The sequence below is a fragment of the Hypanus sabinus genome, chromosome 5 (assembly GCF_030144855.1).
Source record: "Hypanus sabinus isolate sHypSab1 chromosome 5, sHypSab1.hap1, whole genome shotgun sequence".
Classification (NCBI taxonomy): Eukaryota; Metazoa; Chordata; class Chondrichthyes; order Myliobatiformes; family Dasyatidae; genus Hypanus; species Hypanus sabinus.
In genome coordinates this window covers 46,903,632-46,927,479 of record NC_082710.1, presented here as the reverse complement: position 1 = coordinate 46,927,479, position 23,848 = coordinate 46,903,632, and the positions used below count along the sequence as shown (strand labels likewise).

The 23,848-nt window shown below is 38.3% G+C and overlaps 1 protein-coding gene across 8 annotated transcripts in view; it reads left to right on the top strand.

Moving 5' to 3' along the window:
• LOC132394131 (guanine nucleotide-binding protein G(I)/G(S)/G(O) subunit gamma-7-like) overlaps positions 1–23,848 on the top strand; it is a 323,380-nt gene that overhangs the window by 157,717 nt on the left and 141,815 nt on the right. For 6 of the 8 annotated variants that reach the window (XM_059969903.1, XM_059969909.1, XM_059969904.1 and 3 more), the window contains one exon: positions 20,326–20,361. The exons of the other annotated variants lie outside the window; for them this stretch is intronic. In XM_059969903.1, the coding sequence (XP_059825886.1) occupies positions 20,326–20,361 (36 nt within the window). The remainder of the gene's footprint in view (positions 1–20,325; positions 20,362–23,848) is intronic. 8 annotated transcript variants of the gene reach the window in all.

Below are 23,848 nucleotides of genomic sequence, written 5' to 3'. Positions count from 1 at the left end.
AGCAACTCACTGATGGGATCCAGACATAAAGGACAAACAAATACACCTTTGATTGGACCCAGAATGACCCCTGAGTCTGAGCAGCTGCTATCTGCCATCTTGCCTACACTTGTCATACCTCTAACTTTTCAGGTTAAGTTCTAGCCTGCTCCTATTCTCGCCTAAGCCTGTTGAGCAAAACCCAACCACTCTAACACTGGCCCAGTACAACAATGGCCCCTTGCTCACACCTCTCTTCTTTTTAATGGCCTCTGCCAAGTGCCCAAGTGATCATTATGATTGCAGCCCACCAAGAAGTTACGAAAGGCCTCGAGCCCTTTTTAAACCTTTCACTGCCTCACCCTTAAATCTGTCCTTTAAATGTGTAATCTAGGGCCTGTTTGCATGCTAAGAAATTGACATCCAGATTGGTGTTAGAATATCCCCTCTAATTGTCCTACATTGGTTACTAGGGCCATCAGCCTTTGGTATATTGCCAAAATATAGAAAACCTTAGAAATGACCTTTGAACTAAACTAACTTTGATGACCTTTGAACTAAACAAAAGTATTTTTTCAAAAACATAAGTATTTTGAGTTAGTACAAGGGAAAAGTAATAACAGAGTGCAAATTTTAGTATTACACTTACATGAAAAAATGCTGTTCTGGTAGACAATAGGTGAAGAGGCAGCCTGAGGTCAAAAGTTCACCTTTAACATACAAGAGGTCCGTTCAAGAGGCTTAAGGTAATAGAAGCTGCTGTTGAACCTGGTACTATGTGTTCACAAACTTTTCTAAACTTCTGCCCGGTGGAAGAAAGAATTCCAGTACGGGAGAGGGCTTTTATTCTGCTGGATGCTTTCTGAAGCAGCAAGGTGTAGGCTGAGTCTGGAGAAGGGGCTGGTTTCCATGATGTGCTGGAATGTGTCCATAATTGCAATGTCTTGCAGTCTTGGACAGAGCAGTGTCATGCCAATCTGTGGTATCTCTGAATAGTGAGGGTCAATGGAACATGCCAGATTTCCTTAGCCTTCAGAGGAATAGAGATACTGGTGTTCTTTATTAGCCAAAACATCTACATGGTTGTACCTGGACTAGCTATTGTTTACACATAGGAATTTGAAGATTTCAGCATCTTCACTTCATCACAATTGGCTCATAAAGGGATACATGTTCCACCCTACTTCCTGTAGTCAATAACCAGCTCTTTTGTTCAGTTGACATTGAGGGAAATGTTGTTGTCATGACATCATGCCACTAGGCTCTCAATCTCCATTATATATTCTATCTCATTGTTATTTAGGTGCCATCTGCAAAATTGTAGATGCAGTTAGAATAGAACCAGGTGACATAGCCGTGAGTCTATCGGGAGTAAAGTGTGAGGCACTGTTGTTGAGGATGATCTTGGTAGAGGTGTTGCTGCCGATCCTTACTGATTGAGGTCTGTCAGTCAGGAAATAAAGGACCCAGTTGCAAAGTGAGGTACTCAGGAGACAAGTTTGTTTGAAATTATGAGACTGAAATATAATTGAGTATGATGAAGATGTCATTATCCAGCTGCTCCAGAGATGTGTGCAGGGCCAGGTGAATGTTGTCCACCATAGACATGTTTTGGCAATAGGCGAATTGCTGTGGGTCAGGGTTGTCTGGGGTGGGGTAGGATGGGGAGGGGGAAGTGGTGCTTAGGGTTGATGTGTGTCATGACCAACCTTCCAAAACACTTCATGATGGTGCATGTCAGAGCCACCGGACAATTGTCATTAAGATACCAGGGTGGTAAATGAGAACCTCAGGTGTAAAATGTCCACAAATCTCCTATCAACTGATCCACGCAATATCTAAGAGCACAGGCTGGAACTCCATCCAGGCCAGCTGTTTTCCATGGGTTCACTCTTTGAAAGGTTGATCTGACATTTACAGTGAAGACTGAGGGTATAGCTGGTGTGGTGGCTCTTGGGAAGGGCGTCCTTCTGTTTAAACTGTGCATTGAATCCAGTGAGCTCTTTCAAAAGATTGTGTTCAATAGTTCAATGATTCCATTTGGTATCAGAGAGTGTATGCAGGATACAACCTAAAAGTCTTACTCTTCGCAGACATTGTTGTCAGAGTTGTTGCCTGACTTCATTTTGTAGCCCAATATAGCATGCAAGTCTTGCCATATCTTTCAGCTGGTCAAGGTCTCAATTTTGGACTGGTACCGTGTCTTGGCATCTCCTATAGCTATATGAAGGTCATACCTCGACTTTCTGTGGAGATCAAGGTCACCTAATTTGAACACCGCAGACCTAGACCTGCAAAGAATGGATCTCCTAGGTCATCCATGTTTTCCAGTTGGGAAACACAGATTAACACACTTTGGCACGGCCTTCTACATACCTGCTGTATGATGGCAGTGAAATACTCATTTAGGTTGTTAACTGAGTCCTTGGATAGGGACTCAAAACAATCCTGAAAGCTCATCCGTTTCCTCAAACTAGTGCCTTCTGACCTGTGTCCTCCGTTTAGTTTCTGTGTGTACTCAGGGAGACAGAACACAGCCTGGTGATCTAATTTACCAAAGTGCAGGTGGAGAATAGATTGAGAGACGTCTTGAATGGTTGTATAGCACTGGTCAATGGCATTTGGACCCCAGCTGAAATTAAGAAATGCCGGTAGAATCTTGATAGTGTGCTCTTGAAGTTGGCCTTGTTGAAGTCACTGACTATGATGATCATAGCTTCAGGATGTACCGTTTCAAGACAGATGATTGCAGAATATATTTCCTTCAGTGTCGGCTTCGCATCTGCTTGGGGTGAGACATAGACTGCCTTAAGAGTAGCTGAACTAAACTTATGGCAGGTAGTATGGGCTTTCTACATTCCTATCAATTTTGTCACCCACCTATATTAGGGGTAATTTTATATTACTCTTAATATCCCAGTTCACAAGTCTTTGAGATACAGTGGAAACCAGAGCACCTGAAGAAAACCCATATAGTCACTGGTAAAATATAAAACCTCTACGTTTGTAGGATTTTGCAAGTAAAAATATGAGGCATTTAAGTTTAAGATAAATTCATAACGCATTTATCGACCTCCAAAAGCTGAGCACAAAGGAAGCTAAAAGGCCTTTACATAATTAGGCCATCACATCAGACCGGCCTCGATGTTCATGCCATCAGGTTGGAGGCTACCGTGATGGAATATTAGGTGTTGCTGCTCCAACCTGAGGGTGGCTCCATCACAGCAATAGACAAGGCCATGGACTGACATGTCAGAATGGGTCTGGATAGTAGAATTGAAATCGGTGGTTGTGAATTATGTACATTTGTACATTTCCAACAATTACGTTACCCTACACACTAAAGTCTACAGACGACATCTGTGTGAAGTATATCTGGCTGCAGCTCCTTGAAGACTGTATTAGGGATCTGGAGCAGCAGCTGGGTGGCCTTCAGCTTGTACAGGAGAGAGAGGAGATAATCGATCAGGTTACATGGAAGTAGTCACCCCGAAGTTGTAGGAAGCAAGTAGCCGGTGACTGTCAGGAGAAATAGAAATGTGAATAGGCAGTTAGCACAGAGTACACCTTGGCTATTTCCTTCAAAAATAGTATACCACTTTGGATAGTGTTGTGGGATGACATCCCAGCAGAATGCCATGGAAACCTGGCACTGAGCATAGGTCCACCGTTCAGAAGGCTGTGTGCTTAGCTCTCTGCTTTACTCACTTTATACTTATACTCTGGTTTATGAGGAAACCAGAGGCCTATGAACCTGTCCTCATTGGGGGATCTGAGGAGGGAGCAACTTTAATTCCTTGGTCCTTTAATTTCAGAGAATCTGTACTGGGTCCAGCACATAAGTGCCATTATGAGCAAAGCACGATAGTGCCTCTACTTTCTAAAAGTTTGCAAAGATTCAGTATGGCATCTAAAACTTTGACAAAGTTCTATAGATGTGTGGTGGAGAGTATATTGCATGGTTGCATCATCGAATTACATGGAAATACCAATGCACTTGTATGGAAAAGCCTGATATGGCCCAGTCCATTACAGGTAAAGCCCTTCACGTCATTGAGCATAACAAGGAGTGCTGTCACAAGAAAGCATCATCCATCATCAAGGATCCTTACTACCCAGGACATGTTCTCTTCTCAATGCTGCCTTCAGGAAGAAAGTTCAGGATCCACAGCACCAGATTCAGGAACAGTTATTACTCCTCAACCATCGTCAGAGGGGATAACTTCACTTGCCCCATCACTGAATTGTTCCACTGAACTGAACTCACTTTCAAGGGTTCTTCATCTCATGTTCTTAATATCAATTGCTTATGTATTTATTTATTATAATAATTTTTCTTTCTTCTTGTATTTGCACAGCTTGTTTTTTTTATTGCGCATTGGTTGTTGTCTGCCCTGTTCAGTGTGGTCTATTATTGATTCTATTGCCTGTCTTGTATTTCCTTTGATTGCCTGCAAGAAAATGAATCTTAGGGCTGTATATGATGACATATATGTATTTTGATAATAAATTTACTTTGACTTGCTGAGTTCTCTGTGTTTTTCTCTTCACAATGCCACCTTTTTTTTTGCTTCATTTTCAGAATCTTGGCGGAGTTTCAAGATGGCGACGTAGACATCTGCCTTTTAGGCGCTCTTCATTTTTTAAACTATAATCACCCTTTAATCAAATCTTTTTGTACTTAATTACATGGGTTGATATTTACGATTTACTTCTTTTCTAAAATAATATTTGATTTAATCTTCTCAAACTTAAAATGTCTGTATCTAAGAAATCGTCTAAAGACCCTCCATCTCTTGAGGCAATTTCCAGTCTTCTGGATACTAAACTTGCAAGTCTGGAAAATAAACTTACTGCGAAAATGTCTGAGCTTGAAGAAGTCATTAGATCGTTTGATACCAAGCTTCAATTGCAGGCAGCAGATATTGAACAGCATGAAGAAAAGTTAGCGGCTCTTGACAAGTTAAGTTGTGAAAAAATACGTACTATTGAAACTTTGGAGAAGAAGGTACGGTCGACCGCTAAAATAATGGAGCAGAATAAGTTTAAAATCACCGATCTTGAAAACCGATCTCGCAGACAAAACTTGCGAATTATCGGATTTCCCGAAAATGTTGAGTCTGGTGACTTAACTGAATATTTCTCTAACTTATTGTGGGAAATTTTTGGCGAGGACACTTTGCGGGCTAAACCTATCGTGCCCACAGAGTTTCGAGATTTTCGATCTCGAGAGACAAGCCACGAGCTGTGATTGTTCGCCTCCATTATCCTCGGGAGAAAGAGCTTTTAATCCGATTAGCTCGTCAGAAAGGTATGATTTCTCACAGAAACAACAAGTTTCGTATTGTTGAAGATTATTCATTTGATGTGATGAAGGCAAGAATCGCTTTTAAACCAGTGATGGCAGAGATTCATTCGATTGGACTTAAACAAGCTTTAAGATATCCAGCGAATCTCAGAATTACGTTGAGTGATGACAGTCAGCGCTTCTTTAATACTCCGGAAGAAGCGAAGAAATTCGTCGAAGAATATCGGTCTTCTAGTACAAGTTGAACTATGTGTTATGTTGAAGAACTTTTGGAGAGAAGATGCCGTTTCATTTTGGGCTTTAACTTATGAAGCTGCAGCATAGCTTTTTACTTTGGTCTGTAGACCTGGTTTTTTTTATTATCATGGTTTATAGATGCTCTTCTAATTTTACTATAATGTCTTTTTTCTTAATCTTTTTCCTCTGAATTGGATATACACGTTAATACTCTGTAATAATGATTTATTTTTTAAGATGTTGTTTCTTCTTCCCATAAGACTTTGCTTTCCGTAAGCATTTATTTGCTTGTACTTGAAAATGGGACGAATGTTTTGGATTTTTGGACCTTTTTTTATATATTGTAGTGATTATTGAATCCTTTTTTAATCCTATTTTGATGACCTTTTTTTAATAATTTGGTGAATTTACATTTATATTCTGTAATATGGTTTTTTCAAAATGTCGTTTCTTCTTCCCATAAGTCTTTGTTTTTGAAACGTCATTTTCTTGTATTTGAATATGGAATCTTTTTTTTTAAGGCATATTACACTATTTTAAACTTTAATGTTTATCCTTTTTTATTAATGATCTTTTGCTTTATTATATTATTTTTTCATTTTGATTGATATATATTCTTTCTTTTTACAACCCTGTATTTATATCTGGGTGTTATATAGTCTTTTTTTTTTCTTTTCATGGAGTTGCCATCTTGAAATGGGGGTAATATTAGTATTAGTTTGTGCGCCTGCCGCTTGGCTTTTTCTCGAGGGGTTGGGGGAGGGGGTAGGAATCTTTTTTCACGCTTTTGCTTTTTATTTTTTTGCTTTTAGTTTATGGGCCGACTTTAGATTATTAATATTGTTGAAGTGTCATGTTCTCCGGTTGCTCCTGAATCATTTTTCCTTCTTCCTGAATTATGGGTTATGTGTCTTTTTAACCTTTTATGATATATACAATTAATATTGGCATGATGGATAAGTCTATTAATTTTATCTCTTGGAATACTAATGGTTTAAATCATCCGATTAAACGTAAAAAAATATTTAAAGTATTCCATAGACTAAATGCTAATATTATTTTTGCACAGGAGACCCATATTAGGAGGGAGGATAATCAATGCTTTTTTAGGTTCTGGAAGGGTCAACAATTTCACTCGAATTGTACCACCAAAATTAGGGGTGTGTCAATTTTTTAGACCCCTCAATTTCATTTACACATCATGAAATTATTTCTGATCCACAGGGCAGATTTTTGTTGATAACTGGCTCACTTTTTAATCGAAAAGTGGCTCTAGTTAATATTTATGCTCCAAACTTTGACTGCCCTGAATTTTTTAAATGTTTATTTACTTCCCTCCCTAATCTAAATAAATATATGTTGATAATGGGTGGAGATTTCAACTGTTGTCTGAATCCATTTTCAGAATCTTTAGTCTTTTGGTTTTGTATCCTCCTTTTAATCTTCATTGGAACATACAGTATCTGAATATAATTCATTGCTAAATTATGTAGAGAGAGGAGAATAAAGATATTAAAAGACAATAGAATCAAAAGATTGAAAAAAATCTGGAGATACGCTGATAAACTACCCTTTAGCCAGTAATCATCAGAGCATCAGAGATGGAGAGGGTCACTAACTTTAAATTCCTGGGTGTCACTATCTCAGAAGTTCTATCTTGGACTCATCATATAAATACTGTAAGTAAGCATGACAGTGCCTTTACTTCCTCAGGTGTCTGCAAAGGTTCAGAATATCATTGAAAACCTTGGCAAACTTCTATAGATTTGTGGTGGAAAGTGTGTTGACTGGCTGCAATATGGCCTAGTATGGGAACACCAATGACTTTAAATGGAAATTCCTACAAAAGGTAGTAGATTCAGCCTAGTACATCACGGGTTAAACCCTCCCAACCATTGAGCACTTCTACATAAATGTTGCTGTAGAAAATCAGCATCTATCATCAAAGACCCTCACCACCCAAGCCATGCTCTTTTCTTGCTGCTACTGTCAGGTAGTAAGTACTGGTGCCTCAGGACTTGCACCACCAGGTTCAAGAACAGTTACTACCCCTCAACCATCAGGCTCTTGAACAAAAAGGACTCAGTTATATTGTTATTTCATGCTTATTATTTATTGTTGTTTATTTATATCTGCATTTGCAGAGTTTGTTTATAGTCCTGATATTTACACTTCTGTTCTATAGATTTGCAAAGGTAGCCAGCTGAAAAAGAATTTCAGGGTTGTATTTGGTGACATATATGTGCTCTGATAATAAATTGTACTGTGAACTCTCTGTACTCTTATCATCAGTTAATAACTCTAGGTCACCTTGTTTTTGCTCCATTTCTGGGAAAGCTGGTAGCTGCAATCAATTTATTCTTTTCTTCGAATGCTCAGAGTTGCATTCATGAGGAAGTGTCAACCAGCTGCATGATACCCCAGTATGTCAATTATATTAAACTTTCCTCTTGGTGATGTCTGTGCATTCTGTGAAATTAGCAATGCATTCTTCCTTAGAAAATCAATACCTGAGTAGGCAAACAGCAAAGGGCAGGAGTTAGAACATGTGAAATGTGTTGAGATTTAATGAGGTTTCCAATGGACCAGACTACTAGGCAGCAAATAAGAATTATACATAAACTTTATGTTGACTTTGAAATGGAAGCCAGTTCTATAGATTCATATTACAGCAATAAAAATATGTTTGAAACGGCCCTTTATATTAATTGAATCATGGCTCATGGCTGTACCTCTAGACTGTGATCTTACATGTAATACATGTGGAAAGACTGACCAAATTTTAGAACTTCATTGCTACTATGGGTGCACAGCCTTGCTGATCAATGCTGATGAAATTTTGAAGGAGATGGTATTGTTAATTTGAACCAACTGGGGTCTGCAAGTGAGGAAATCAAGGAACCAGTTGCACAAGGAGGTATATTATACCTTTCAACCCCTTTCTCCAGCGTTCTCATCATAGCCTTTGACATAACCTTTCTAACCAAAAACCTATTATCCTCCACTTTAAATATATCCAATGACTTAGTCTCCACAACCATCTGCGGCAGTGAGTTTGACAGATTCACCACTCTATGGCTAAAGAAATTCTTCCTCACCTTTTTTCTAAAAACATGTCCTTGTATACTGAGGCTGTGCCCTCTGGTCGTAGATTAACCCACTATTGGAAACATGCTCTTCATGGCCGCTGTATCTAGTTCTTTCAATATTCAATAGGTTTCAATGAGATTCTCTCTCATTCTGTTAAACTCCAGCAAGTAAAGGCCCATCAAACACTCCTCGTTAACCCTTTCACTCCTGGGATCTTTCTCATGAACTTCCTCTGGCCCGTCTCCAATGCCAGTACATCCTTTCTTAGATATGCCCATCGAGCCTGCCCTGCAATTCAATTTTCTAAATGGTTTGATCCATTCTAAGGTATGGCCTTAGGGAATGGACAGGGATAGAGATGTATCTACCAATTAGGGCGGCAAGGGCAAATGATAATCATTCCAGTATTTACCAATATCTGTAGAAACTAACACCCATATGAGAAAGCTGCTCACAATACTTCAAATACTGTCTGGGCAATGTCTCATAAAGCCTCAGGATTACATCTTTGCTTTTATATTTTAGTCCTCTCAAAATGAATACTAACATGTGTCTTCCTTACTAGCAACTCAACCTGCAATTTAACCTTTAGGGAATCCTGCACTAAGATTCACAAGTCCCTTTGTATCTCCAATTTCTCAATTTGCCCCCCATTTAGAATATATCCTTATTTCTTCTACCAATGCGCATGACCATACTTTCCCTGTATTTGACACTGTATTCCATCTACCATTTCTTTGTCCATTCTCTTAATTTGTCTAAGTCCCAGCTTCCTCAACACTACCTGCCCCTCTATCTGTCTTTGTATCATCCACAAAATTAGCAAAAAAGCATAAATCCATCATCCAGATCATTGAAATGTTACATGAAAAGAACCAACCACTGCAGATCATCACCGGCAGCCAACGAAAAAAAACAAATGTTGCACAAGCTATACATTACCACAGATTTATTGGAATTAAATGGGAGTGGAGGGAGAGAAAGAGATAATGGAGAGCAATAAATAAGAAAAGAAGAACATAAAAAATTAGGAGCAGGAGTAGGCCATCTGGCCCATCCAGCCTGCCCCGCCATTCAATAAGATCATGGCTGATCTGTCCGTAAAATCATCTCCATCTACCTGCCTTTTCCCCTACTATGTAAAAACCTATGTAACTGTATCTTAAATATATTTAGTGAAGAAGCCTCAACTGCTTCCCTGGGAAGAGAATTCCACAGATTCACCGCTCTCTGGGAAAAACTGTTTCTCCTCATCTCTGTCCTAAATCTTCTCCCCTGAACCTTTTTTTAAAAATTTTTTTTAAAGGAAAAAAAATTATCAACCCTTCTCCCCCTCTACTTAACCCCTCCCCCTAACATATCCCTATAGAAAGAGAAAAAAAGAGAGAAGAAAAAAGGAAGAAAGAAAGAGTGCCTGGATATCAGAAGATCTCCACATGCTCCACAGAGTTCATAATAGCTTTAGTAAATATATTTATTTCTTTCCCCAAATAATCAATAATTTTATCTTCGGAGCACCTATATATTTAATCCTATCTTTTGTAAATAAGGGTGCCAAATTTTCAGAAGTATTTCATATTTATCTCTTAAATTATGTAATTTTTTAAAGTGGAATGCAGCTTCATGAAATCACAAAAATCTTGACATTTTAATAATATTGAATTAAATCTCCATCTGTAAATCGATTCCTCTTTATCAATCATTATCATTGTCATTTTCAAGGGGGAACGATCTGACAATATTCTTGCTTTATATTCCATATTTTTCACTCTGTCTTGAATATTCATTGATAATAGGAAAAAATCTATCCTTGAATAAGTTTTATGTCTATTTGAATAAAATGAGTAATCTCTTTCTTTTGGATTAATTCTTCTCCATATATCAATCAAATTTAAATCCTTCATCAATGATAAAGTTAATTTTGCTACTTTTGATTTTGTAACAACCTTTGTTGATCTATCTAAAACTGGGTCTAGACAAAAATTAAAATCTCCACCTATTAGTATTTTGTCATGTGCGTCAGCCAAATTCAAAAAGGCCTGTTGTATAAATTTTACATCATTTTCATTTGGTGTATAAATATTCATAAGAGTCCATAGTTCTGAAAAAATTTGACAATGTATAATTACATATCTCCCCGCAGAATCAATTAATACATTTTGTATTTTAATTGGTAAAGTTTTATTAACCAAAATTGCAACTCCCCTCGCCTTTGAATTAAATGAAGCTGCAATAACATTTCCGACCCAATCTCTCTTTAATTTCTGATGTTCTGTCTCTGTTAAGTGTGTTTCTTGTATAAAAGCTATATCTATTTTCATTTTCTTAATGTATGTTAAAATTCTTTTTCTTTTCACCTGTCCAATTAAGCCCATTAACATTAAAACTTTAAAAATTCAGTAAATTACTCATTATTTTTAACAGGGTTACTCCAGTCTATAGTAATACCTAACTTTTCAACTTTTGTAGTACCTTGGAGAATCTTTTTAAAATTCTCCATGTTGCTATGTGTCTCTCTCCACCCCCCCCCCCCCCGATTGTCCAGGCAAAGAAAGAAAGATTAAAGAAAAATAGATAATAAAGAAAAAAATAACAAAATACCCCCCTACTAATGTTGTGAATAAAAAAAAAACACAACATTACCCCCCTCCGTAGTGCGGGTCATGGCAAACGCCATGATTACACACGTGAATCTCATAGCAATCGATCCGAAGTTCCCCCAGCTCCCCTGTAACATAAAAAAGTCTACATAAGAGAAGAAAAAATAATATCACTACTCTCAATTAATATTTCTCAAATTTTTACCTTTCTTCCCTGTATCATATAATTAAGAATATATTTAAATATTCTTCTGTCCTTAAACATATCCATCAACTCCATTCACTGTCCCTGTCTTCATCTTTAATCCGTTTTACTTTTAAATCTTTGGCTGTGATTAGCGAATATTTGGGAGTTCTTGTGCAAATTCTTCTGCATCCCGATAATCAGTATAAAATCTTCTTTTTCCGTCATCCAAACAAATTATCAGGGTTGCCGGGTGGCGCAATATAAATCTATAACCCTTTTCCCATAGAACTTTTTTCGCTGGGTTAAATTCCTTCTTTCTGTTCAAAAGGTCAGAACTTACACCAGGAGAGAAAAGAATTGTTTTCCCTTCTATCATCAATGGCCCTTCTCCCCTGAACCTTGAGGCAATGTCCCCTAGTTCTAGTCTCACCTACCAATGGAAACAACTTCCCTACTTCTATCTTATCTATCCCTTTCAAAATTTTGTATCTTTCCATAAGATCCCCTCTCATTCTTCTGAACTCCAGAGAGTATAGTCTCAGGCGATTAACCCCTTCATCCCTGGAATCAACCTGGTGAACCTCCTCTGCGCTGCCTCCAAAGCCAGTATATCCTTCCTCAAGACCCGAACTGCACACAGTACTCCAGGTGCAGCCTTACCAGTATCCTGTGTTGTTGCAGCATTACCTCCCTGCTCTTGAATTCAATCCCTCTAGCAATGAAGGCCAACATTCCATTTGCTTTCTTAATAACCTGTTGTACCTGCAAGCCAACTTTTTGTGATTCATGCACAAGCACTCCAAAGTCCCTCTGCACAACAGCATTTAAATAATAACACCATTTAAATAATCATCTGCTTTTCTATTATTCTTTCCAAAGTGGATGATCCGTCATTTACCAATGTTGTATTCCATCTGCCAGACCTTGGCCCACTCACTTAGCCTATCTCTATCCCTCTGCAGACTTTCCACATCCTCTGTACAATTTGCTTTCCCACTCAGTTTAGTGTCATCAGCAAATTTTGCTACGCTACACTCAGTCCCCTCTTCCAAATCATCAATGTAAATGGTAAACAGCTGCGGCACCCCACTCACCACTGACTGCCAGCCGGAGAAATACCCATTTATACTAACTCTCTGCCTTCTATTGGTTAACCAATCCACTATCCATCCCAATACACTTCCTCCAACTCCATGTATCCGTCTTATATGGCACCTCATCGAACGCCTTCTGGAAATCCAAGTATGCGACATCCACCTGTTCCCTTCTATCCATTGCACTCATTATGTCCTCATAGAACTCCAATAAGTTTGTCAAACAGGACCTGCACTTTTTGAATCCATGCTGCATCTGTCTAATGGAACCACTCCTTTCTAAATGTTTCGCTGCTTCTTCTTTAATGATAGCTTCAAGCATTTTCCCGACTACAGATTTTAAGCTAACTGGCCTATAGTTGCCCGTCTTTTGCCTACATCCTTTTTTAAAAAGTGGCGTGACATTTGATGTCTTTCAATCTGCCAGGACCTGCCCAGAGTCTAGAGAATTTTGATAAATGATTACCAACGCGTCCACTATAACCTCCACCAATTCCCTCAGCACCCTGGGATGGATACCATCAGGATCAGGGGACTTATCTACCTTCAGGCCCTCTAGTTTGCTCATCACTATCTCTTTAGTGACAGTGATTTTATCAAGATCATCACCTCCCATTTCATCCATAACATCCTTCTTTGGCATATTAGATGTGTCCTCCACTGTGAAGACTGACACAAATTAGTCGGTCACTGCCTCAGCCATTTCCTTATCACCCAACATCAATCTCCCCTTCTCGTCTTCCAAGGGACCTATGTTGACTTTAACCACCCTCTTCCACTTTATATATTTATAAAAACCTTTGCTATCTGTTTTTATATTTTGTGCTAATTTACTTTAATACTTTATCTTCCTTTTCCTTATTTCTTGTTTAGTTATTCTCTGTTGCTTTTTAAAGTTTTCCCAGTCCTCCAGTCTCCCACTATTCTTTGTGACCTTGTACACATGAGCTTTTAATTTGATACTATCTTTTATTTCCTTAATTATCCAAGGCTGTCTCTCCCCACACTTACTGTCCTTACTTTTGACTGGAGTATACTTTTGTTGAGCACTGTGAAAAATGTCTTTGAAAGTATTCCACTGTTCCTCAACTGTCCTACCAAATAGCCTGTGCTCCCAATCCACATTAGCCAACTCCTTCCTCATCCCATTGTAGTCTCCCTTGTTCAAGCATAATACGCTAGTTTTAGATCTAACTATTTCACCTTCCATCTGAATGTGAAATTCAATCATACTCTGATTATTCTTCCCAAGAGGATCCTTGACTACAGTATCGTTTATCTTACCTGTCTCATCGCACAGGACTAGATCTAAGATAGTATTTTCCCTTGTAGGTTCACTAACACGCTACTCAGGAAAGCCATCACGGATGCATTCTATGAAGTCCTCCTCAAGACTTCCTTGACCAACCTGATTCACCCAATCTATGTTGAAGTTAAAATCCCCCATGACAACTGTTGTTCCATTCTTACAAGCCTCAGTTACTTCTTGGCCTCTGCCACTGCAACATTTTTATTAGGTGGCCGATAGACAACATTCACCAGTTATTTTTTTTTCCCTTTACTATTCTTAATCTCTACCCAGATGGACTCAACATTCTGTTCCATAGATCTTATATCGTCTCTCACAATTGCCCTGATCTCATCCCTAATCAAGAGCACCACCCCACCTCCTCTGCCTTCCTTCCTATCTTTCCGTATTACCTGATACCTTTGGATATTTAATTCCCAGTCATCTCCACCTTGCAACCAGGTTTCGGTAATGGCCACTAAATCATATGCCCTGGTACTGATCTGTGCCACAAGTTCACTAACCTTGTTTCTAATACTACAGTCATTTAGATAAAGTGCCCTTATACTCATTGTCCTTTTAGAATCTTGTGGCCTATGTGATTTATGCTTTTTACTTTTATGCATTCTGCTCTTACTTTTTTCTTCACTAACTCTAGCTTTGGCCTCTGCATCACTTCCCTCTCTTTTCTGTGTGGGTTCCCATCCCCCTGCCATATTAGTTTAAAGCCTCTCCAACAGCAAACAATCTCCCTAGGACATTGATCCCAGCCCTGCCCAGACGTAGACCGTACGGACAGTACTTGTCTCACCCCCCCCCCCCCCCAACCCCAGAAGTGGTTCTAATGCCCCAAGAATCTGAAACTCTCCCTCCTGCACCACCACTCAAGCCACATATTCATTCTAGCTATCCTGCTGTTCCAACTCTGGCTAGCGTGTTGCACCATAATAATCCTGAGATTTTTATCTTCAAGGTCCTACTCTTTAATTTATCTCTTAACTCCCTAAATTCAGCTTGTAGGACCTCATCCCACTTTCTTACTATATCGTTAGTACCTACATGCACCACGACAGCCGGCTGCTCACCCTCCCCTTTCAGAATGCCCTGCAGCTTCTCCGAGACATCTCTGACCCTTGCACCCCGGAGGTAACTCACCACACGGGAGTCCCGTTTGTGGCCATAGAAGCTCCTCTCTATTCCCCTTACCATGGAATCCTCTACCACAACAGCTCCGCCACTCTTTTTCTTGCCCTCGTGCGCAGCAGAGCCACCCACAGTGCCATGATCCTGGCTACTGCTGCCTTCACATGATGAGCCATCTCCCTCAACTGACTCCAAAATGTATATCTGTTTTGGAGGGAGACGACCGCAGGAGACTCCTGTACTACTTTCCTGCTACTACTCTTCCTGTTGGTCACCCATTCCCTATCTTTCCTCAGATCCTTAAACTGTGGTGTGACCAACTCACTAAATGTGCTATCCACAACATTCGCAGCATCTCAGAAACCATGCTGACTTCGGCATATTTTGTAACGCACTTCCAAGTACCCCAAAACCTCATTCTTAATAATAGACTCCAATATCATTCCAAACACCCCTATAATTTCCTGTATTTTGCCTCTCTCTCTTCTTGAAGTGGAGTGACATCTGCAATTTTGCAGTCTTCCAGAACCATTCCAGAATCTAGTAATTCTTGAAAGATCACTATTAATGCCTCCACAATCTACTCAGCTACACTTTCAGAACCTTGGGGAGTAGTGCATCTGGTCCACATGACTTATATACCTTCACACCTTTCAGCCAACTCATTCTCCTTAGTAATACTGACTACACTCACTTCTGCCCCTGAACTCACAAATTTCAGGTGTACTGCTGGTGTCTTCTATAGTTAAGACTGTTACAAGAATTAGCCCTTGTAATAATGATCAGTGAGGCACAGAATCTATATTTATCAACAGTACCTTTATTTTCTAAACTAACAAGTACATGAATTCATACACTAAATACCTTGTCTGCACACCCGCTAAGCTTCCCTGACTCTTCTGAGTAGTTAAAGAATAGTAAAGGTATTACCCAGGCAAAGGAGTCTACACTGGCCGGGCATCCTCGTGGTCCCGGTTCACTCTCCACGTGTTCCACGCAGGGTCACTTACGCTGTATTTGCGTTGGTTATTCTTCTCAGTTACTGTTGCCAGCACACAGGAAGCATCCACTTTTATATCCAATCCTTATCAATTCAAATATTGCATTTCAATGTCATTGACTGCGGGTCATGAATCTGACCTTTAACACCTCATTATTGACTCTGCTCCAAGCTGACATTCATTTGTTGCCCTCTTCCCATCAAGTGACAATCAATAATTTATGGGTCTTTGTCCTCAATCAGCAACCAGCTTGATTCACGGAGAACAGATACCGACTCCAGTAGTCAAAAACTTCCATGTTATATCAAACCAAAGGACATTTCACAAATAACTTCTTATTTGGAAATTATCTATGGTCCAACAGATTACCTGGAGCATCATTGTCTCTTCTTTAAAACACAGAAAGCCAAGCAACTTCATCTCACAAAATGGAAAACAGAGTATCTTCATAAAATGGCAGCCTCCATTCCCAAGCATATGACAAGAATGAAGACAATTGGTCTGTTTATTTCCATTCTCCTCGATTCATTTGAATTCACTGATTGGTAGACTGTCATTCTTTCTGCCCAACAGGATTGACGCAAAATATTTATTGAGTTCGTCCCTATTTCTATGCCCCTTATTATTCCCTCTCCAGCATAATTTTCCAGCAGTATGATATCCATTTTACTCTTTATATTCTGAAAAACTTCTGGGGTCCTCTTTTACATAATTAGCTAGTTTACCTTCATTGTTTGTCTTTTCTCTCCTTATTGCTTTTTTAGTTGTCTTCTGGTACTTTTTAAAAGCATCCCAATTCTCTAGCTTCCTACTATTTTTTGTCATATTGTATGCCCTCTCCTTTGTTTTTATGCCAGCCTCGACTTCCCTTATCTCATCCTCCCTTTACAATGCTCTTTCTTCTTTGGAATGAAGCAATCCAGTACCTTCTGAATTTCAGCAATTGCTGCTTTGTCATCATCCCCAATAATGTCCCCTTCCAATCAATTTTGGTCAGCTCCTTTCTCCTGCCTTTTGCTCCATTGTATAAGTTCAAGTTCCAGTTTAATTATCATTCATCCATTCACATGAATAAGCCAAAAGAAACAGCGTTCCTCTGGGCAAGGTGAAAACACAGTACCAACAGTCACACACAGCGCATATAGTTCATATAATTATGATCACAAAAAAAAACAAACAAAAGTTACAAACGAATTTATTAAAAAATAGTAATGTAGCCCAAGTCTCGGAGCGTCATGGCCTGTAGATTGATAGTGCATGTCCTGGGTCATGTTTCCACAAGAATAAGCCCACAGTATTCCTCATATTACACAAGAGCAGCCGCAGATGAATGCGTTCCAGCTTGTTTTCCACCTAGCAAAAACTGGAGGGCAAAACCAACAGGAGGTGTCAGCCCTCAACCCAGTACAGAATCCAATGACACGCAACCAGCTCTGGCATCTCCTTCCCTAGCGGCCACAACAGGCAAGCCTGAGGCATGAGGGACTAGTCTGCGCCTAAACTGAGGTCATGCAGCTTCCTTGGCTTCACCACTGAACCAGTGAATCAGACTCATATTATTCTACATTATCAACGTTCAACAAGGTCTGGTGATTACAATGAAATTGTCCAATACCTGCACCATCTATTGGATCCCACACGGCCTCTGATGCCAGTTTCCCTGGCCAGCTGAAGCAAGCTGCAACATGGTGCACAACAAGTTCAGCTCCGGCACCAACAAGCAACTCACTAGTGGGACAGACCTGTCGTTCCTGATAACTAGAAGTGTCTTGCGATTGTGAAAAAGACAAAGGATGAACAATTGCACCTTTGGTTGGACCCAGAGTGCCTGAATGCACCACCATATTACCAGAAAAACCAAAACATCAGAATTTAGCTTTTTGTGTCTCCTCTCTCCCTCTCTCACACTCACATACACAAACTGCAGGGTGAATTCTATCGTTTTATTATCACTGCCTCTTGGGATTCCTTTATCTTAAGCTTACTAATCAAATCCAGTCTAGAAATGCTTTTTTCCTAATGGGCTCAACCACATGCTGTTCTGAAAATCCATCTCGTAGGCAATCTACAAATTCCTTCTGTTGGGTTCCAGCTCCAATCTGATTTTCCTAATTTAAATGCATATTGAAATCCCCCAAGATCATTCTCACATTGTCCCTTTTACAAGTCTTTTCTACCTGCTGCTGTAGATTGTACCCTACATCCTGGCTACTGTTTAGTGCCCTGTATATACCTCCCATCAGGGTCTTTTTACCTTTGCAGTTTCTTAACTCCACCCACAAGGCTTCTACATCTTCTGATCCTATATCACTCATACCTAAGAATTCATTTTTTCTTTATCAACAGAACCACTTTCTACTTACCTTCCTGTCATTTGACCCAATGTGTATCCTTGGATGTTAAGCTCCCAATCATGATCATCTTTCAGCTATGACTCACTGATGCCCACAATGTCATATCTGCCCATTTTTAACTACACTACAAGATCATCAAATTTTGTATTCTGTTTGCATTCAAGTAAAACACCTTCATTCCAGTACTTATTACCCTTTTCAATTTTGTTGCCATGTTACCAAAAATTAAATTCTTACTCCTATCTAAACAGTTCATCAATTTTTAATTCTGGAAACTTCTGTAATATCATAATACACTCTTCTTCCCTTTTACTGTAGCCTTACTTTTCCAACCTGTAGAACCCACCAATTACTATTTAGTTAAAAGCCCTGGTTGTGCAATTTGCCAGGAATTTAATGTTTACTTTAATCAAATTTTCTCATTTACCAGAAGAAAATTGATAAGATATTATTTGATCAAGCAAAACAGCACCACTATTAAAACATTCATTATTGCTAGAATCTGCGAACTTCATTCTGTTGAATTACTGGGAAAGAGGATTTCCCAGTGTTTTGTCATTTCTTTGAAAATGACTTCAAACTCATTTCTCAAATACTTTATGCAGCCAATTGTTCACGCTTTCATCGAATAATACTGAAAACAATCACACGCCTAATTCTGCAATGCAAATCATCTCATTTATTTTTCTGCTTGTTGAATTAACTTCTAATAAAACTTGCTGATATTACATAGCAAATAGTATTGACCTGCACAAGTTCCAAGAGCCTCAAATGTTTTGAAGAAACCTTTAAATGAAATTTTGCATTCTTTACACGCAGCATTCACTTAGTCCTTTTACATTTCTAATAAATTATACAAAGTAAATTGGTTCCAAGGCCTCGCTCTAGACTAATTTAGAGTTTCTGATCTGGTTCAAGACAGTAATGGAAGAAGTACATCATTGCTCACAACCTAAAAATATCAATAATTACATGCATTCTCGATCCTAACCTGAGCCAGTAAGTCCCACTAAAATATGAAACTATGGATTTGGGTGAGAAGAGAAACAGCTGTGATAGTATTCTTCATCAAATTGTCACCACCGGCCTGTTGAATTCACTTAGTATTATCACTTTGCTGGAATTTTTAAAATGTCAACATCTCAGATAAAGAGAGAATGAGAGATAATTTTAGATGTATATCTATATCTAATATTCTCCAAGTTAGGCCACCACTACCCCCATACTCTTACCAACACTGAAAGATACCAAAAAATGTGACAATCAAAACCACAAGAGATTTTGAATAACACACACAATGGTGGAGGAGCTCAGCAGGTCTGGCAGCATCCTTCATTTTGATGAATGGTCTCAACTTGAAACGTAGCCTGTTTATTCCTCTCCATAGATGCTGCCTGACCTACTGAGCTCCTCCTGCATGTTGTGTGTGTGGTTCAGTGTGACAACAGGAAAGAGATCCATTCAGAAGCATTCTTCATTTCTGGAAGTCCTTCATCCCAGACAAGTCATCTGGTCCCACATTTTTGCCATCATTATCTGATTCTTTTGAATATATCTCAGGATGAGGGTAAATGTAAAGAAAAAAAAGAGCTGTGGTCAACAGAAATGAAGAGATAGATTGTTATTTTAGAAATAATTGGTTTAAAGCACTGATCTATAACATATCCATCTAGAGATTTAGTCAATCAGTTATTTCTATGTTTTTGTAAAATAATGAGCATAAAGAAAAAAAAGTAGTGGTAAAGTTGCAGGCATAACTGCTCCTATTTTACTATAAATTAGATACTTCCAAAGCATTTTAGTTAGAGTGATTGAGATGATCACTGAGATATATGCAAGACTGTCTGGGAATGCTTTTTACTAATTCTGGCTTTGGAGAAAAATTGCAGGAGAAAAGCTTTCGATAGGATCAATGATTTTTTTGCATCTAGAATGAAATATATGGGTTTGTAAATTTGTATGTGTGTGTGTGTGTGTGTGTGTGCGTGTGTATATTTCTCAACAAAGATAAAGCATTCATGTATTTTTCTACCTTTTTATGCAGACTGGAGAGTACTTCCCTCAAAACAAAAGAGAAGAGGTATGGACTGTGTTATTGATTTTACAGTATATTGATCAAGAAAATCCTGACTGGCAAGCAAAGAATGAGCTCAGCAGGAGCTCAGAATGCAAGTTTATGCAGTTATTCAGCATCATCTGTGTAGGATGTGAAAGCCGTATTATTTGACATGTGTTGCTTGTCTTCCCCCGGAACATATTTTATCACAGTTAAATTCTATAACATAGGAAGAGGATGATAATTCCTGGTGTCATTGAAGATGGGAAGTAATGCAGTATGAGTCAGATTAGGTCACGAGAAGCACTGTTTAAAAAGCTTTTGTGAAATTCACAACTACTCATTTTCTTTCATCAAAAGAGTTCATTCGTCAAGGTCCTCAAAATCTGTACATTAACCTTCTGAAATACCAATATGATGAATGAATCTCTGTAAAGAATCTAGTCATGCCCTAATTGTCTAAACTCCTAAAGTGTGACTAAAGGCTGAAGCACTGAATTGCCAGCATTTTGAATGAAAAATATTTTACATGAATGGTGGTAACTTAGCTCATGGTATAATATGCTATCTCAGAAATAATTAACTCGAAGTTACAACAAAATTATTGTGGAATATTCATTTACTGCATACTTATTAGTTGAAATACTTTCAAAATTGAGGAGAAGTTAAAACTCCAATTCTTTAGATATTCTTTCCATTTTACATATTTCATCCTTTTTCTGCTAAATTCTGCAACTACAAACGTTTGTAGGAATTACAGTATGCAGTGGCCTCTGGATTAAAGTATCACGGCAGAATTCCACATGATAAATTGATGTATTTCTCACGGAGAAACAAAATTGCATATTTAAAATATATCTGAAAGTAAAATAAAATTTCAGAGGCTGGAAGTCTAAAGTAAAAACAGAAAATGCTGATGCACTCAGGAGGTCAGACAGAATTGAGAATTGATGTTTCAGGTCAAGTCCCTTGGTCAGAACTGGTGAAATAAGACACAGGGAATGTGGATAGAATGGATCGGACAAAGGAACTATCTCTGACAGAATGAGGCCACCATTATAGTGGTAAAGTGCTCTTAACAAAGCCTTCAGGTTGGTTGGCTAATGAGGGTAGATGAAGAAGGAGGAAACAACCAGACATATAAAAGCTGTGATATGTAGTTCAGAGCTGTTGGAGAGAGCCGAAATAAAAAAGAAAATGTTTGATTGCCCAGTAGTTTAAGGAATGTCTGTGGAGAAAACAAACTGAATTAATAATACAGTTCCTTTATAGTGGAACTGATGAGTTCTGGTACAAAGGGTATTTCCTGAAACTATAAAAGAAATCTTCCGAATGGCTGAAAGATACCATTAGTTGGCTCTCAAAAATGAAATTCCGGTTAGTCAAATACTTTGGTCTGAGTAAATTCCATTTAAACATTCACAGGGAAATAGTTTTGTACATACATATCATTTATGGTATTTCTCAAATACTGTGTGCTTATCATCAAAGTTCAAAGTAAATTTATTATCAAAGTATGTTTTTGTAAAATTCATAAAAGTGAGTCAATAGGGTGTAGAATTGGTTCAAAGTTGGTTCAGAAACCTGATGGTTGAAGGCTAATAACTGTTCTTAAACTTGGTGGTGCGGAACCCAAGGCTGCTGCATCTCCTTTCCAGATGGTAGTAGTGAGACGAGAATGTGGCCTGGATGATAGGGGTCCTTAATGATGGATGTTGATTTCTTGTCGCAATGCTCCTTGTAATTTGCTCAGTGATGATGAATACTTTGCCTATGATAGTCTCATGGAAGAGACTACCAAATTATCAAACATCATTAGATATTTAATATCAATGATAGATGGAATTTTTGAGTTGATTTTTTTTTGACTGATTGAGGCTCAGAGGAGACAGACTATTTGAGGCAATCTCACCAGTGGCTTGCCTGAAGTATTCTCCTCTTCTTGGTCCTGAAATAATTTTAAGAAAAATACATGTTTTGCACGGACAATCCTTCACAGACCATTAGTTGGAATGTTCATCCTTTACACCAATACACAGAGAACACACTGATTTTTCTTTTGGTACATCAAAATTATATCATAGAAACTTATCTTACATAGGAATGAGTTATAAAATGAAATTAGCTAGGAATACTGCTTTTTAAAAATGACAGATCTCCCACTATTAAGGTACTTTTTACTCTAAGTAGTCTTAATCTAAATTGAAAGATGTTAGGTATAGATGCAGGTTCAGTTCTAGCAAACATGTTCCTTTATCATCCATGTTATTGAGATGTTTCCATGTCTAAATGGGTGTATTTGAGGAATGTTATCCCCCAAATAAGTTACCCACATACTGACCTTCAGAAAATAATAATGAGCCATTCAACTGTTAATGTATTAAATTTCTTTTTCAATGATTGAGAGTTTTTACACATTATTTAAAACCTAATTTATCTAATTAAGGATACCCAAAATTTAGATACTTTTCTTAGAGACTAACATGTCAAACCTGCTGTTGTCATGCATTTTTAAATATCCAATTAATTAATTAACTTAATTTCACTTAATTTCTAACATCCTTCCTTCTGGCTCAGTGTCTCTTGAGTAAATGGAGAATTTCTGCAATAAATAGAAAATGATCTTGGCACAGTGGGAGATATGCAAGAATGCTTTTGATAGAACAATAAAGTTATTTCAGGAATTATTAAAACATGAACCCAATAAATTTAGCACACCACTCGACCGAGCAGATTCTGAATAATACATTCTTATTCAAATCATAACTACCTTAACAAGGTGAAATGAAAAGACCACAAGTGGAATTAGTGTTTGAGAAACAGCAGCAACATAATGATTAAAGTATCTGACTAAACTCAGATGTATTAGGAATCATAACTTTTTGTATTTTTGTAAATATTGTAAGCAAATGGCTTTTATTTTCGATTTCTGTGTTTCCAGCTATTGTTTACTCATAACAGAATGATTTAATTTAATTTCATTTAAGCATCTCAATTGTCTCATTACTAATTGACATATTAAGTGTAAAAATGTGGTGTCTGGTGTTCTATTGTAGGTACCGGGGTGCACAAAACCTCCAGAGTAATATGAAAAGTGAAAGGTTTCATATTTAAATATTGCAAACAACAAGCAAGTGTGAAACTGTGGTACAGTGACGATAGCTTCCATTCCTGGAGGGCTAAAAACTGTGTCAGAAGTACTCCAATCTTTAGGACTAGCAAGATTTTCTTCAAGACTGATCATCCACTTTGTGGGGAGAATCTTTTCATTGGCATGAGCTAGGCCTATTCTCCAGCTGGCCTTAAGTTCTTTTGAATACCAAGCAGATAACTCTTCTTCTCAGGATGTGGAAGTTCCTAACTGGGAGTCCCCCTCACACACACCACTCCTCATTGTTTCACCACCTATGTCATTCTTCCTCTTACATGATGTTTTGTCTAAGGTAGACAAATTCCCTTCCTAATTTTGATTTGCACTCTTTCCTTAACCAACGATGTTTGCACTGACCGT